At 43.8% G+C, this 17,743-nt stretch overlaps 1 protein-coding gene across 4 annotated transcripts in view; it reads right to left on the bottom strand.

The window, feature by feature from the left end:
• Positions 1 to 17,743, bottom strand: part of HMCN1 (hemicentin 1) — a 293,517-nt gene that overhangs the window by 208,588 nt on the left and 67,186 nt on the right. For all 4 annotated transcript variants that reach the window (XR_013988112.1, XM_081011980.1, XM_081011981.1 and 1 more), the window contains 5 exons: positions 14,467 to 14,638; positions 12,635 to 12,741; positions 4,505 to 4,625; positions 3,898 to 4,161; positions 3,380 to 3,524 (listed from right to left, as the gene is read on the bottom strand). Coding sequence is in view for 3 of the 4 variants with exons in the window: in XM_081011980.1 (XP_080868106.1) it covers positions 3,380 to 3,524; positions 3,898 to 4,161; positions 4,505 to 4,625; positions 12,635 to 12,741; positions 14,467 to 14,638 (809 nt within the window). In the remaining variant the exon portion in view is untranslated. The remainder of the gene's footprint in view (positions 1 to 3,379; positions 3,525 to 3,897; positions 4,162 to 4,504; positions 4,626 to 12,634; positions 12,742 to 14,466; positions 14,639 to 17,743) is intronic.

The raw sequence follows: 17,743 nt of genomic DNA, 5'->3' as shown, positions 1-17,743 counted from the left end.
TTTACAGAAATATTGTAAAATCAATGAATGCTAGAAAAATGTTGGAATGAAGTTATATGGCTTCAGCAGAAATGTTATAGGGGATTAAGTATAAATAGATTAATAGAGAATTAAAGGGAAAAATAAGGTCAAAATGTGTTAAGATAATTATAGGATAGAAAGCAGAGGAAGATGGAAAGGAATTGCTGAAACAACTAATAGAAGTGGAATACAAAAAGGGAGGTGTGAGGAGGTCATGGAAATAAGTGAATGAAAGATTGAAACTATTTGACGTGTTTTAAATTGTTTTTGTTTTGTTTTCTTAGTTTAAATTGTTTTTGTTAGTTCAGTGTTAGGTACTGTCTTTGTATTGTATTGTTTATTTTCTTTTTCTATGTAATGTCTAAATTGTTGGAAAGTAATAAATATTATTTAAAAAAAAGAAAGAAAAGGTTGGATTGGGAAGTGGAGCAAGGCCAGCAAGGGACCCGGACTCTTAGCTTCCATTTAAAAAAAAAAAAAAAAAAAAAAAAGCATCAAAAGATATAAGCCAAAATGTGAAAGCCCATGCCTCAAAATTTCTGTGAATAATCAGTTTCTGCCAATAAATTGTATACACGCTCTCCTGCATGGCCCCCAATCCACATACATGAGGAAATCCTGCAGGCATCCCTGAACCATAGTCCTAAGCTTCCACCCACAGTTAAACCCCTGTCACAAAAATGACCCATGATAACCGCACAGAGAGAGAAATGCAAAGTTTCCTTCACAGAATAAAACAGTTTGGGTTACAATGCAACGAAGTGAGGAAAACCAAATTAAAGAAACGATGATGGCATTACAACGCACTCAGTTTACAGAACGGGTAATAGATAATTATACCGATACAAAGTGTGATCATCGGATACTGTGCTAATCATTTGCGCTAAAACGCTGGTTGGAAGAGTTTGGATTTGATATCCCGCTTTATCACTACTTGAAGGAGTCTCAAAGCGGCTAACAATCTCCTTTCCCTTCCTCCCCCACAACAAACACTCTGTGAGGTGAGTGGGGCTGAGAGACTTCAAAGAAGTGTGACTAGCCCAAGGTCACTCAGCAGCTGCATGTGGAGGAGCGGAGACGCAAACCCGGTTCACCAGATCACGAGTCTACCGCTCTTAACCACCACACCACACTGGCACACTGGTTAGCTGTTATGCATGGCATTTATTCTGCTCCAGCTGAAAACTTTTTGAAGTTTTCAATGTACAGTGGTACCTCGGTTTAAGAACAGCCCTGTTTACCAACGATTTGGTTTACAAGCTCCGCAAAACTGGAACTAGTGTCCTGGTTTGCAAACTTTACCTCGGTCTAAGAACGGAATCCAAATGGTGGAAGGGTACCGTCGGCAGGAGGCCTCATTAGGGAAAGCGTGCCTTAGTTTAAGAATGGTTTCAGTTTAAGAACAGACTTCCGGAACGGATTAAGTTCGTAAACCGAGGTACCACTGCAGTGTTACGGATACATTGATGCTAGCTGAGAAGCTATTGCCAAAATTTAAAGAAATAATTTAAATATTATCAAGCATACCCACTTTGGGGCACTGCGAAAGTAAAGCTCAGTCATGCTAAATTTAATATCTAGCACAACATTACATGACTACTACAGTATATCTAAGCGCTGCCCATAGTATTTTATATGTGTTATAAACTTTGTAAAGGGCTCGCTGTGCCCACACTATTAAAATGTTATGTCTGCCTTCATCCTAAATCAAGGGAGACTAGTATACTATGGAACTTGATCAATCCTTTTAAAACACATACGTAACTGCAAGCTCTCCATGCAAGAGGAGAAAAGCCAATGTAAATCTCATTACTTAAGATGCAGCTCTTAGTCAGTAACCCTTGGCTTGAAGATTATTTTGTGAAAGCATCAACATATTCTGCTCTGTTCCACAGTCATGTAACAAGAGATGGGGGGAATTAAGAGAAAAAAACAAGCAATTTGGTCATTAAAGTTTGAGACCCGAATTACTGAACTGGTGAAGTATGTGCTTGCAATGACTTAATGGAACTTCATGAAAAAGATTATGTGATAAAACTGACAGCAGTTTACAGGACAGCATTACAGGAACGCAGCCTGCTAATTGATTAATTATATAGGGTGGAATTCTATGTCACACTATTACAAATGTTCCCTCTGCACAAGCATGTCAGTTTGCCAAACAGAATGATACCCTCAAAAGAATGTGGGCCACACACTTTCTACATTTTGGAAGTAGAAAAAACTACTACACAAATAAGTTTTCACCCCTGCTGTTCTTCTATTTGGTTGCCCTCCTCTGCGCATGTTCCAGCTTGTGAATATCCTTCTTAAATTGTGATGCCCAGAACTGGACACAGTACTGCAGGTGTGGTCTGACCAAGGCAGAATCAAGTGGTACTATTACTTTCCTTCATCTGGACACTAGACTTCTGTTGATGCAGCCTAGAATAGCATTAGCTTTTTTTGCTGCTACATCACACTGTTGACTCATGTTCAGCTTGTGGTCTACTAAGACCCCTAGATCCTTTTTGCATGTACTACTGGCAACCAAGGCATCCCCCATCTTGTGTTTGTGCAGCTTGTTATTATTGCTGCCTAAGTTGGCACTGTGGGTTAAACCACTGAGCCTAGGACTTGCCGATCAGAAGTTCGGCAGTTTGAATCCCTGTGACGGGGTGAGCTCTCGTTGCTCGGTCCCTGCTCCAGCCAACCTAGCAGTTCGAAAGCACAAAGTGCAAGTAGATAAACAGGTACTGCTCCGGTGGGAAGGTAAACAGCGTTTCCGTGTGCTGCTCTGGTTCGCCAGAAGCGGCTTAGTCATGCTGGCCACATGACCCGGAAGCTGTACGCCAACTCCCTCGGCCAATAAAGCGAGATGAGTGCCGCAACCCCAGAGTCGGTCATGACTGGACCTAATGGTCAGGGGTCCCTTTACCTTTTAAGTTATAGAATCTTATGTATGTCCCTACTGAAATTCAATCATCACCCTACTGAAATTTCAATCACCATCACTACCATCACTGTTACTCAAAGCACACACTAGCTTTTAAAGAAATCTATTACCCACAGGTTTTCAAAATGTCTAGCTGAAGGGTCCTTCTGTGTCAACTTTTAAATGCCTGCTGAAAATCATTCTGCTCCACCAAGTGTATACATCCCCACTCAGTGGTCTATTGATGTTTGGTTTTAATTTCACTCTGCTTTTAATTTGTTTTTAACTTTTAGGATTTCATGGTTGGTTTTATGTTTTTATATTGTTGTAAAACACTGTGATATATCTTTATAACAGGGCGGTATATAAATATTTTATTATTATTATAATTTATTTGGATGAAACCCCGTTGTTGCACAACGAAATTGAGAAATGGCTACTTACTTGAAAAACCGTTCCATTCCCAGCTTGATCCCATTTCTGCTAAAATACACAGTAAATGGTATGAGGCTGGCTACATGGCAAGGAATGTGACCTGGCTGCAGGTAATATCCTGGGGTTTTCTTGGGCATGCTTACTCTGGGAGCATCTAGAACAAAAGCAAAAAAAAATACAATTCTTGCAAATCTAACAGACAACAGCAGATCATGGGGGTTGGGGGTTGGTGCAGAACACAGAAGGATGGGGATGAGGGGGAAAGAGGTGCTGGTGAGGCTGGGGGAATTGTGGGTAATCACCAGTGACCCTGCAACTATGTCCACAAATGTGAGGTGCTCTCACGTGTTGAGGGCACTGCTAAACCCCACCCTAAAATGACTGCTAAAACAGCACTTTTGTGTGTCATGGGGACTAGGTGTGTGGACAGGCATTGGACAACCTCGCCTCACCCAAATCATCCCCTAAATAGAGAAAGATGATTCAAATAGCGAGCAAAACTTTTTTAAAAATATATATATAATTACCAGGAATAATGTTAGAAAACGAAACACTTGAGACTCTCTGGAAAAGGTAATCGTCTTTGTCATAACCAGTAATTTTAAGAAAAAAGGCTTCGTTCGGTGGAATAAACTCAGAAATGTTCCAGATTCCATAAGGTTTCCTGTCAGGGAAATATTTCACCGGAATGGTCTTCAGAAGTTCTCCAGTGATGCTTAGCAATTCTAGTCGGTCCACTCTAGCAGGAATATGGATCCCAGTAGTATTTAGCAGAATGTAGGTAGGTATCCCTATGGACAAAATGCAAATACAAACATTCCAATATTGTTCGCATTTACTCAGTTGTGTTAATCTTTTGAAGGGGATTTATCGGCCGCCCTTCACTAGATCCCAGGGCAGCGTATAGCAGCTAGAGAGCAAATACCTTGGCTACATACAAAATACAATCAGAAACAGCATAACAACCTTTGGGGGGAAAACAAGGACCAAGCACATATTAGCAGAAGTCAGCATCATTTAGGCGCTGAGTGTTTTACACAAGTAGGGGAGAGGCAGGGAGGATATTGTTTAATTATCCCTTAGACAGGAGACGACTCCGAAAAGGTAAATAGGATTCAAATGTGAACTACTAACCTTGCACTGGTCTGCTGGAAGTCATTTTGAAATCTAATGTTGGACTTCTAGAAAACCCAGCCCGGAAGTCAATAGTACTGAGACCGGTGATACGAACAGAATGCCGCCCGCTACTTGATGTCTGAGAAAATATTGCAAAACATTTCATTGTGATTAGCATGGGAAGTTTTTCAGTCCCCAAGAGCTAGTATTCGTTGAATCTGTTTTGTGTTAGGGCTGTGATCCTACTGTGCAGTCAATGTCTCCGTGAAATAATGGAGACAATTTCTGTGTTAACAAGGTAAGCGAGGACTGCAAGAAACATACACGAAAAATAAAAGACTAAAGGCTATCGGGAATTCAAAGTGCATTGGTTACCGAGGCCTGACCATCAGGTCCTCAACATGATGCTACTTACAGTACCAAACACACACACACACACACACACACACACAGAGAGAGAGAGAGAGAGAGAGCGAGCGTGCTCTGTTACCATGAAGTAGTTTTTCTGCTGCTGCAGCCCAGTGACAGCAGCAAAACCACTTATCGCCCTCCCAAGATCAGCTTATATTTGCAACAGCCAAAATGCAATGCCCCAGCCTATAGATTTATGAAATCTATAGATTTTATAGTTCTATACATATCATAGGCTCATAGCTTGGTTATTTGTTTTGTTTTTAGATCTACAGGCCGGGGGCACTGCATTTTGAGTAATAAGATGGTGGTCTCACACTGTAGATGGGAGCAAAGATTGGTTCCCATTCAAAAGGAGCTGCCCAGGGGCTCGATGAAAAGGATGGGCAGTGGTGACATGGCTGTATCAGGCTGGTGAGGGGCTAAGCTCCTAGTCGCTTCAGACAGCGCCTGACACACGATACGATACGATACGATACGATACGATAATCTTTATTGTCATTGTCCCATACAGAACAACAAAATTGAAAAAAAATCTATAAGACATTCAAAACCAACAAGCCTGCTATCCCAGCTATCCCAACCTGGTTAGCCCCCTAAAAACTCTGAAACCCCGTTTTGAAATACAATATACTCCCATAGAGACTCCTTACACTGCGTTTAAAACCAAAATCGCATTTGGATAGAAACTGTTTCTCAGGCCGCTAGTCCTAGTCTTTATAACTCCGTACCTTCTTCCAGAAGGCAGAAGATGAAAGAGATCATCTATGCAGCTTTCTTATGGCACCTGGAAGCATAGATTTGATCCAAGGTGGGAAGAGTGCACCCAATTATTCTCTCCACAGTCTTTACAACCCTGGATAGCATTGTTTTCCCCCTGGCCATGCAGCTCCCAAACCACACACACACAGACCATAAGTTAATACACTCTCCACAGTACAATGGTAAAATGCCATCAACAGGTCCTTTGAGAGATTGTTTTTCCGGAGGATTCTCAGAAAATATAACCTCTGCTGTGCTCTCTTCATCAGGTCTTTGCTGTTTTCTCCCCAATTTAGGTCATCTCTCAACTCCATTCCCAGAAATCGAAACACTGAGACCTGTTCCACGCACTTCCCCTCAATAATAAGTGGCTGAATATTCAGTTTACATTTCCTAAAGTCTACAATGATCTCTTTGGTTTTCTTTAAGTTAAGGAGTAAGTTGTTTTTCCTACACCACTCCCCCAACTGCTCAACTTCCTTCCTATAAGGGAGTAGGGGGAAACTCACACGTCCTGGCCTGCTTATCACATCATGCTGAGGCAAACAAGAGCTTAGCACATATATTGCAAGCTCCCAGGTGGGAGGAAGAAGAAGAGTTTCGATTTGATATCCCGCCTTTCACTCCCTTTAAGGAGTCTCAAAGCGGCTAACATTCTCCTTTCCCTTCCTCCCCCACAAAAAACACTCTGTGAGGTGAGTGGGGCTGAGAGACTTCAGAGAAGTGTGACTGGCCCAAGGTCACCCAGCAGCTGCATGTGGAGGAGCGGAGACGCGAACCCGGTTCCCCAGATTACGAGACTGCCGCTTTTAACCACTACACCACACTGGATCACAACCACTCCTCTCGCATTGTTTTGCTACTGAATTATGCTGAACTAAACCATGGCTTGGCTTAGCAAAGCTTGGTTGACCATGTGTGGCTAGTCTGGAGAGAGCTGAACCACAAGGCTGGGTTCGTACAGCACTTGAAACGGAGCCACAGCTCAGCTCAGCATGGCTCAGCAGCAAAACAAACAGAGAGGTGCAGAACAGACACAATCTCTGTCCAAGGAGCCAGATTACTTGCACACTCATGCTAAGTCATGGTTTGGCATAGCATGACTTATAAACCAGGCCATCCACTAACTGCAGGAGAAGGACTCCTGGCTATACTAGGATTAATTCTGAAGCCTCAAATCCCGATCTAGTCCTAACATGTGGAAGAAGCCCCAATCACTGTATTATTAAATCACATCAAGTTAGAAAAAGAAATTAATATGTTCAGTTGTTTTGTCTAGCAAAAACGATGCTCAGCAAATATTAAAAGAAACAGTTGTTTTCCATAAAACTACTGCTTAGGCAATTCACTCCCTCTAGGCTCCCTGACAAATCAGTCTGTCTTTATTGGAAAGGCCATATTTATTTCTATTGCTTAGCCTTTCACCTCTGTAAAATCACCACCCAGAGGGTTTTCTGGCATAGGCCAGCTGCTGTCAAGATCAATGGATTAAAGAACATTATTTCTTTTCTTTTCTTTTTTTTAAGAAAGTGCCAAAAAGACTCCTGTTATCATGTGATAATTAGCTGTTAAGTGTTAGTTGGGCAAAGGCAGCAGTGACAACAGATCCCTTTTTACAGTTTTATACAACATCTGCATAGGAAATTTATAATGGGATTAAACGTTTTAAGTAAATTTCCTTTTCTTCTTCATCAGTTGATTTCAGAGCTTCAATGCAAACTTAACAGGGGAATTAACGTGCTCTGTGTAATTGCTGGGATCCCAAAGAGCTACACAAGTTTTTCCACATGCCTGGTGGGGTGGGGTGTGTGGGGACTTTTAACCTTCATTTTCTAAAAACCCATGAGGTAAAGTAAGCCACTTTTGAAACAGGGAGTCCTCTCAAAAGCAGTTTGTGATACAAAGCAGAGGAGGGGAAGTATGGTCGGCAGTTTGAGTGGCAATATTGAAAACTCACTAGGTGTTCCCAAGTGCTTGAATCCTGGCCAATACTCCTATGTTACAAACTTAAGCATCCCTAGTACAGGGTAGCAGTAGAAGATAGAAATTAGCAGAATCTTTGAGATGGTAAGCGAAACTGTGCTACCTAAAATGGGAGACTTCATATTAAATGCAGCTCGAATTATGGTGTTCTTGGCAGGGATACTAGAGTGGCTTGCTGGTTCCTGCTCCAGGTGCTGGAGGAGACTCTTGAGAGTCCCATGGACTGCAAGAAGATCAGACCTATCCATTCTGAAGGAAATCAGCCCTGAGTGCTCACTGGAAGGACAGATCCTGAAGCTGAGGCTCCAATACTTTGGCCACCTCATGAGAAGAGAAGACTCCCTGGAAAAGACCCTGATGTTGGGAAAGATGGAGGGCACAAGGAAAAGGGGACGACAGAGGACAAGAAGGTTGGACACTGTTCTTGAAGCTACGAACATGAGTTTGACCAAACTGCGGGAGGCAGTGGAAGACAGGAGTGCCTGGCGTGCTCTGGTCCATGGAGTCACGAAGAGTTGGACACAACTAAACGACTCTTCAACAACAACAATTATGGCTTGCTGATGTCACACCAAACCACAGTTGAGCTTTTTTTAAACCAGGGCTTGTGCGGAGACCGAACTGAGGCAATGTCGAAACATTGGATACAGGTATGAGCTATTCAGACCTCATGTGAGAAATGTTAGGTTACCTTACCTCATGCTAATTTTGGTTTAGCATGAACTTGATTGCAACAGACAAGAGAGTTTAAAACTATATCCATTCAGATTTCTATCCACAAGGCCTAAAAACGCTGGTCAGCATTTTTACGAATAAGCAACATCCACCCACCCCTTATAACGAAAGAAAAACTCTTTCAATTAATGTACAAGAAGCAATTAAAGTCATAGGAATTTTATTCTTCCAAAAATTAAATTAAAAGGTCTCATATACACTGGATTTCATGCATTTTTTGTAATATATGAAACCGCAGTCTGGCTTAGTGTGCTGTTTAGTTTTAAGAAAGTATTATATTTTGTTTATAAGTTACTATAGCTACAGATGGCTTTATATTTCGTGGAGGCTTCAAAGGGTGTAACGCATTAAGCTGGGTTGATTCTGTCTTGTATTATCGTGACTTTTCACTTAATCGGCTGAAACTGTGTGTGAATAGCAACAATCACTATCACAGTCACCTTCTGAATAAATACAACATTCAGCAGAGAACTCTCTTATTCACAATGGTTGCAATCCTGCACACAGTTACAACTGCATCACTCTCACTCTAATCAGTGGGAGATTTAGCCACATTACTATGTGTGGGACTGTAGCCAATAACTGCAAATACTTCCTGTTTATTTCAGATTCAATTCTTTCCCCCCACTTTTCTTTCTATCCTTAAACAAACGGTCCATTTAAACCTGACTGGCCTGAAGATTTCTTCCAACAAGAAGACAGTAAGGCCTTTCTGTTTTGCTTTGTTTGCCCTTTGAGCTCATATGCAATTGCATCTTTCCCCTGTTGGTGGCAAGCAAAAAATAAATATATAAAAGGATAATTCCTTGATGCCAAAATCCAGGTCTCGGGCAAGCACTCCTTGGTGAAAGAACCCCAGCAGAGATTTAAAATCACAAAATATGCATCCAAGTAGTTTGATAGATCTTTAAAATATGCCCTTGTGAGTTCCTTCCAAAACTTCCTTCTTCCCTTAGCATAGTAAAAAGACCACACATCTGGTAAGTTAAAAATGGTTTACTTACAAACTCTTCAAAGGTCAGGTTCATGTGCTGTTCCATACATCAGTCAGAAAGCACAGGCAGTAAAACCTGGCTTTGTTACAGTGGTGAAAGTTCCTAATATTGGTATAGGAACTCAGTAATGACTCATGAGAGTCATGCGGTCTGAGCTGAGAGCTTAGCGTGCAAAAAGGTTAGCGTGCGAAACTTAGCATGCAAAAAGGTTTTAGTTGGTTGTTGCATCTTACCTGCATGGCTCTCACATCTCATTCTTCTGTTCCTACACCAATAATTTAGGAATTTCACTAAGTCAAGCTTTACTGCTTGTGTGACTTTCTGAAGCACAGGAATCAGGCCTTTGGAAAGTTTGTCATCTTGGCTGTGAGTCCTGGAAGACCTGTTCCTTGCCTTGTAGGCCTTTTCCCACCTGGCCTGGGTGGGTGTTATGCTGACTGACTCCAGCTACAGGCTCAGGTAAAGGTAAAGGGACCCCTGACCATTAGGTCCAGTTGTGGCCGACTCTGGGGTTGCGGTGCTCATCTCACTTTATTGGCCGAGGGAGCTGGCGTACAGCTTCCGGGTCATGTGGCCAGCATGGCGGGGATTCGAACCGCCGACCTTCTGATCAGCAAGTCCTAGGCTCTGTGGTTTAACCCATAGCGCCACCCGTGTCCCGAGGCTGCTGTACAGACTCACTATTCTCCATTCCAGGATTCCTAAGGTCAGCAGCTGGAGTGCAGCTAGCAGAGGGTGCCAATGCTCTCTTAAATCACCCCAAGCTTTTGAATAACTATTGCCAAGTCCCCACCTTTTGATGCTGATTTTATACAGATTACAAATCTGATTTATCTTGCTCTCCTCTTTCTTTCTTTTTGGAGCCGATGTAGAATCAGTGTCTTCCTAACTATGATTAACTGGCTGATAGTGGGTTGTGAGATCATGAGATTCCTCTCATTTCCATGGCAAATTCTCCCTTCCAGGAAACACTTCTCCGTTGTCCTGAGACAGATGGATGCCAGCACAGTTATCTCCTGCCTCTAAAAAAGTAAAGGTAAAGGATTCCTGGCTGTTTAAGTCCAGTCAAAGCAGACTATAGGGTTGTGGCGCTTATCTGGCTTTCAGGCCAAGGGAGCCGGCGTTTGACCACAGACAGCTTTCCGGGTCATGTGTCCAGCAGGACTAAGCCGCTTCTGGCGCAACGGGACACCGTGATGGAAGCCAGAGCGCACGGAAATGCCATTTACCTTCCCGCCGCAGGAGTACCTATTTATCTACTTGCACTGGCTTTTGAACTGCTAGGTTGGCAGAAGCTGGGACAGAGCAACAGGAGCTCACCCCGTCACGGGGATTCAAACCACTGACTTTCCGACTGGCAAGCCCAAGAGGCTTGCCTCCCATATCCCTACTGCCATCTTGCAACCCTCCCAGGTAAGAACGTGGACCCACTTTCACCTTGATGCTCAGCGGAGGTGAGTCGATTACAACCCATCACACTATCTGACCTTAACTATACTTTGGAAATACACCTGCACCACTTTAATATAGTTAACTATCACTTAACTAGGATTCTAAATCTGCTACATACGAGGAACCAGGTTAGACTTAACTGTGTTTAGTGCTGGTGCTGACATCTGGCCACAGTTAAGGTGGGAGGGCAGGATATGCAAACATGCAGCCCATACTTGTCTTCCAGATGTAGGGCGGGTACAGTAAATCCTCATCAACCTGCCTGCCCATCTGTGCTGTGTTTTCACTTACTCCAGAGAAGCTCATTTCCCCCCTCCTTTCCTTCTGAGAAACCCAAACATTTGGGATCCTTCAGATCCAACCATTTATTGTATTGCAGAGCTGGCTGTGATGTTTAAAGGGGTGTTTCCTACGGGAAGACTGATGTATGTGGGAAGAGGGGGGTGTCAGGAGGCCTAGCTCACCAACAGAAGCCTTTAAGTAATTATAGCTTAGAAGAGTTGGCTTGGGGAGCTGCACAATCCTAAGAGCACAAGGCAGCAATGGCGTGTGGAATAATTCTGTCATGCTTGTACCTCCCTTTTGGAACCTCGGCACTAGCCACAACTATCGTCTGGAGAGGACTTCCTGCTGTTCAGACGTACACAGCAGAGGACATCACTTTGCAAGTTATACAAGGATTTGCTTCATATGCACATCAACAACATTTCTTCTGCTTCCTTGGGGTGGTGACAGGCCGCACTTACACTTCCACCCCCATCCCAAAGAAACTACAAGGCACAGAATCAAAATTCCCACCCCAGGGCTTCATTTCCTTAAATTTAATCTCCTGTTTTCCTTGCCAGACATCCGAGCTTTGATCCCAACTACTGTGGGGGGTTTTTAGCCCCTGTCTGCAAAGAAAGCAGCCAACTGTGGGCTGGCTACTACTCTTTAGAGTCAGGCCATAATGACTTTAGCTGTGCAAAGGTTCAAAAATCAGAAGAAACCAATCCTACATGCTAGAGCAGGCATAGGCAACCTCGCCCCTCCAGATGTTTTGGGACTACAACTCCCATGATCCCTGGCTAACAGGACTAGTGGTCAGGGATGGTGGGAACTGTAGTCCCAAAACATCTGGCGCACTTCTCCCCGCTGTCAGCCTCCAAACCAGGTCGGGGAACCGAAGCCCGGGGCACGCCCAGGCTTCGAGATGCAGGCTGCTATCCGCAAGCCTAGGGAGCCCGACGGGAACTCCCAAGGCTTGTGGAGAGCTTCCTGAAGCCTGGAGAGCGAGAGGGGTCGGTGCGCACCGACCCCTCTCACTCTCCAGGCTTCAACAAAAGCCTGCATTCGCCCCATAGGACGCACACACATTTCCCCTTCATTTTTGGAGGGGGGAAAGTGTGTCCTATAGGGAGAAAAATACGGTATTTTCACCTACAAATCCTGTCTTAAAGGGCATATTTCGTGTATGAATAGCGTATGCCTGTGACCTGGATTTAAGAACTAAGGTATGTATCATCTCAAAGGAATGGCCATACTGGCCAGGTAAGATCTTCCTTGCTTTCACTGGATCCTGCCTCCACTCAATTTTCTCTTACCAATAATGGACTTAGGGGGACAGTGAATCCCCAAAACCAACAGTTATAAAGAGCCAATTTTAGCATAAGGTCCCAAACCATTGTGGAAGAGAAGAAAGAGGACTTCATCCAAAATTATAAGGATTGTGTGTGATCAGATGTTACTGCAGGAACTCTGTTAACACAGCTTTTGTATTAAAAGGAATGCATGAAAGAAATTGACTGCATCTTTTCTACAGGAAAATCACCTTAATTGTCCATGTTCCGGGCGCTGGTTCTTTTATGTTCACTACTGTTGCAGAATTTTCAATATTCAGCAACTCATTCAAGCCAGATCCTTTCTTTATGGGCTTACCTACAACACAGGCAAATAAGGAATAAGCATTTTATTTTTAAGTCACCTCAGAAATGCTCAGACTTAGCTCCTTGCCCCCCACATCCACATGCCTTGAAAACCTGGTACTTAATAGCGTGAGATTCTTGTCAATGTTCAGTGCAGAGATATTCAGTACACCACAAGCCAAACCAATCTGGCTATTTTGGCTTTGCCCCAGTTTTCTAAACATTCTGGCAAAACCCGGAATCGCACAAAAGCTGATTCTGTCAACTCTTATAGGTTTCACATTGAACCATCTTAAAAAGGTAAAGGGACCCCTGGCCATTAGGTCCAGTCGTGGCCGACTCTGGGGTTGTGGCGCTCATCTCGCTTTATTGGCTGAGGGAGCCGGCGTACATGACTAAGCCGCTTCTGGCAAACCAGAGCAGCACATGGAAACACCGTTTACCTTCCCACCAGAGTGGTACCTATTTATCTACTTGCACTTTGACATGCTTTCGAACTGCTAGGTTGGCAGGAGCAGGGACCGAGCAACGGGAGCTCACCCCGTCGCAGGGATTCGAACCACCAAACTTCTGATTGGCAAGTCCTAGCCTCTGTGGTTTAACCCACAGCACCACCTTGCATTAGTCTAAATTCCTACAAATTGGGGAAGAGAAAATTGCATAAAACAGGCATGAAATTCTGGGTTGGGGACCTTGTTCAGACTTACCCTGTATCATCAAAGGAACTCTTTCTAAAGTAAATATACAGTCTTCCTATAATCCGTTGTTCTTCCTTCCCCTTTCTTTTTTCCTAACTTGAAACTGGGGTTAATAGCTGGCTTAGACCTTTCTCTCTTTCTTCCCTTTCTATCTTCCTGATTTCTCAGCCTTTCTTGCGTTGGGGCAGCCTTTCTCCTTTGTTCCCTAACTCCTCTGTACCTCTTTCCCCTGTCTATATCTCATTTGCAATGGACTTCCTCATGCTTCATTTGCTCCTTGCCATCCCTGGCCTGGCTAATAGGAGCACATTCATAAAGAAAGGTGTAGTATCCTTCATTTTGTTGATGTGTGCACAGCATCTACTCTTGTTGTTTCTTCTACTTTTAACAGACTTGCAGAAGTTTCCTTTTTAACTGAGTATCTTTATTATTACAAAAAATCTACATTGGTCGAATACAAATAAAATAACACAATCCTTTCCTCTTCCAGCCACCCAGCCAGAGACCTAATGCTGACTCATGCTCATTTACACACTAACACTTTATACCAGTGATGGCCAAACTCAGCCCTCCAGCTGTTTCAGGACTACAGTTCCCATCATCCCTGACCACTGGTCCTGTTAGCTAGGGATGATGGGAGTTGTAGTCCCAAAACAGCTGGAGGGCCAAGTTTAGCCATCACTGCTTCACACTGACCCTTGCTTTATAAAGGCTCCTGTTGCTGGGTAGATTTTTCTGTTGCCTGGCAACCTGTTCAAGACCAATTCTCAACTTCTTTCTAGAATATTCCAACACATTTGTGCTCTGGCCCCATGCATTGCTTCCTAAGAGTTTGTCACCTAGAGTGTCTCAATGTAAAGGCCAGGACTGTACAGTGGCTGTGTCCAAACACTTTAATGACCCACCTACTCTACAAATGTGAATTGTTTTCTTGTCACTTATTCCCCGGGATAATCCTGGGAATTGCAGTTTGTTAAAGTGTGGAGAATACAGACCCACCGCTGCTCTTCCTCTGAGAAAGTGGGACATTAATAACTCACCTAAAGGATCATGGACTTCAATAACTGGAGAAGGACCACTCAGGGACACTGTAACCTCTTTCAAACTAGGATCAAAAGGGATTTGCCAAGCGTTTACAGCTGAAGTCAGGTGGTCTGTCGACAAGAGATGGACTTTGGAAGCTTGCACGGCTTCTTCGACCCATTTCAACACCTGCAAGAGAAGATAATGCTATGAACAGCTTCCATATTATAGTCCACTGGATGCATGCCTTGCTTTGCAGACCAGTAACACTATGAAATATCAACAACCTCAGATACGCAGATGACACAACCTTGATGGCAGAAAGTGAGGATGAATTAAAGAACCTTTTAATGAGGGTGAAAGAGGAGAGAGCAAAATATTGTCTGAAGCTCAACATCAAAAAAACAGAGATCATGGCCACTGGGCCCATCACCTCCTGGCAAACAGAAGGGGAAGAAATGGAGGCAGTGAGAGATTTTACTTTTTGGGGCTCCATGATCACTGCAGATGGTGACAGCAGTCATGAAATTAAAAGGCACCTGCTTCTTGGGAGAAAAGCAATGACAAACCTAGACAGCATCTTAAAAAGCAGAGACATCACCTTGCCAACAAAGGTCCGTATAGTTAAAGCTATGGTTTTCCCAGAAGTGAGGTATGGAAGTGAGAGCTGGACCATATAGAAGTCTGATCGCTGAAGAATTGATGCTTTTGAATTATGGTGCTGGAGGAGACCCTTGAGAGTCCCATGGACTGCAAGAAGATCAAACCTATCCATTCTTAAGGAAATCAGCCCTGAGTGCTCACTGGAAGGACAGATCCTGAAGCTGAGACTCCAATACTTTGGCCACCTCATGAGAAGAGAAGGCTCCCTGGAAAAGACCCTGGTGTTGGGGAAGATTGAGGGCACAAGGAGAAGGGGATGACAGAGGACGAGATGGTTGGACAGTGTTCTCGAAGCTACCAGCATGAGTTTGACCAAACTGCGGGAGACAGTGCAAGACAGGAGCGCCTGGCGTGCTCTGGTCCATGGGGTCACAAAGAGTCGGACACAACTAAACAACAACAAACACTATGAAGCCATGATTCAGCTCCTTTGCAGTCATCCAACAAGCAGCAGCCCTCAACACACTGATAGGCTTATAGGCTCAAAGCAATTACAAGTACCACCCGTACCCTATTCAAAGCCACTTAACTTCCTTCCAGCCAAAGGCAGGGCCACTTGGTCGTGCAAGACCACTTCCACCCAGAAGGAGGGCTGGCAGGCAGTGAAAGTGGCAAGCACTAGACACCCCCCCCCCCCAAAAAAAAATAACTGTCTCCCTAGAGTCAGCTTGGAGGGGAATCTGGCAAAGTAAACCAAGCATGAAGGACAGAGGGGATCAGGTCTCGCCCCTCTACACCACCACCTTCACCCACCATGATTTATTCCAGGAATTGTCAAACTCAGGTGGGGATGCTGAAGAACTTCCTATAGAAGTAGGAGCAGAACTGTTCACTTATTCATACTCTGTCCAGAATGGAAATTCATCCAGCAAATACTATTGGTATTCTGCTCACATTTGCCTTTTTGCCATCCACCCTTGGCCCTTGGCAGCTTCCCCATGAACAAATGCGGCACTTGGTTCCCCAGACTGATTTATTCCTTGTACGTTGCCATTTGTACAACTAAATTTCCCCGGCAAGTGCTCAGAACCCAAATTCACTTTGATGGGCTTTGTCGCAGAGTTGCCATATTTGAAACCATCAAGAGACACATTCGCTGCGTCACATTAATCTATTAAACGCATAAGAAGTCTCAAATTAAAACAATTAATTTATATGCACAAGGCAGTTTCCTGGGGAGGTTGGAAGTTTGTGGCTGTTGTAAGCTAAACTCTTTCCACGTATTTATTGACCAAGAGGCAGGCTGTTCAATCCTCTACCCCTATGGCTACTGGCCAGTCATTTTCCTTCTGATTATTATTATTATTATTATTATTATTAATTTATTATTTATACCCCGCCCATCTGCCTGGGTTTCCCCAGCCACTCTGGGCAGCTCCCAACAGAACATTAAAAACACAATAAAACATCAAACATTAAAAACTTCCCTATACCACTAGTGCAATGCAATCCTATGTAGTCATACTCAGAAAGATGTCCTACTCTATAGTCAGTGGCACTTACTCCCAGGTAAGTGTGCATAGGATAGAAGACTTAAGGCCACAAAAGCCAATATTCCAAGCTCTACCTTGAGTCTACCTTGGACAGTTAGCTCTCAAAACATTTGTCCAAACCAGGGGTCAGCAAACTTTTTCAGCAGGGGGCCAGTCCACTGTCCCTCAGACATTGTGGGGGGCCAGACTATTTAAAAAATAATCATGAACGAATTCCTATGCCCCACAAATACACCAGAGATGCATTTTAAATAAAAGCACACATTCTACTCATATAAAAACACCAGGCAGGCTCCACAAATAACCCAGAGATGCATTTTAAATAAAAGGACACATTCTACTCATGTAAAAACACGCTGATTCCCGGACCGTCCACAGGCCGGATTTCGAAGGCTATTGGGCCAGATCCAGCCTCTGGGCTTTAGTTTGCCTACCCACGGTCCAAACTGTCTGGTTCTGTCCCTCCAACGTATCAGATTCCTTTTGAGTTTTACCTTGGGACTTCCCAGGCTTTGCCCAAACCTGCCTTGGTGCTTCCTGTACTGGATCCAAGCCTTGGCGCAGCATTTTTACAGTCCAGTTCATGGTTTTATATTTTCCCTGCAGCTGCCAATGCACTCATTGCTAAAAAGTCTGTGCAAAAGTTGGCAGGTCCCAGCGCGCAGAGCTTTGTACAAACTGTTTTTTCAGTTTAGGTTCACATCCCCTGGGTTCGCATTGCAAAGCTTGAAGGATGAAAAGCTTCACCAAGCTCCCTGGATGTGAAGTAAAACAAAAAAACCACGCTAGCCCCAAACCTTTAAAAATAGACTGGAATTCAAGTTCATAAACTTTGGCATGTTACATGCGGCTTTAGGTTTCTTTGTTTTTTTGGACAGGTCTTAGCACATGTAATAGAAAGCAAAGAGAAGAGAAGCCCTTCCTCACATTGCTTTAAACGAAGTTGATGTTATTAGCTTGCTGCCACGGGTGAAGGTGGTGTTGAAATGAATACAGTGGTACCTTGGGTTACAGACGCTTCAGGTTACAGACGCGTCAGGTTACAGACTCCGCTAACCCAGAAATAGTACCTCAGGTTAAGAACTTTACCTCAGGATGAGAACAGAAATTGGGCGGTGGCAGCGGGAGGGCCCATTAG

The sequence above is a fragment of the Podarcis pityusensis genome, assembly GCF_964106645.2.
Source record: "Podarcis pityusensis genome assembly, chromosome: 6".
In the NCBI taxonomy this organism is placed as follows: Eukaryota; Metazoa; Chordata; class Lepidosauria; order Squamata; family Lacertidae; genus Podarcis; species Podarcis pityusensis.
Note: the sequence above shows the minus strand (reverse complement) of the source record. Positions and strands in the feature narration are given on the sequence as shown.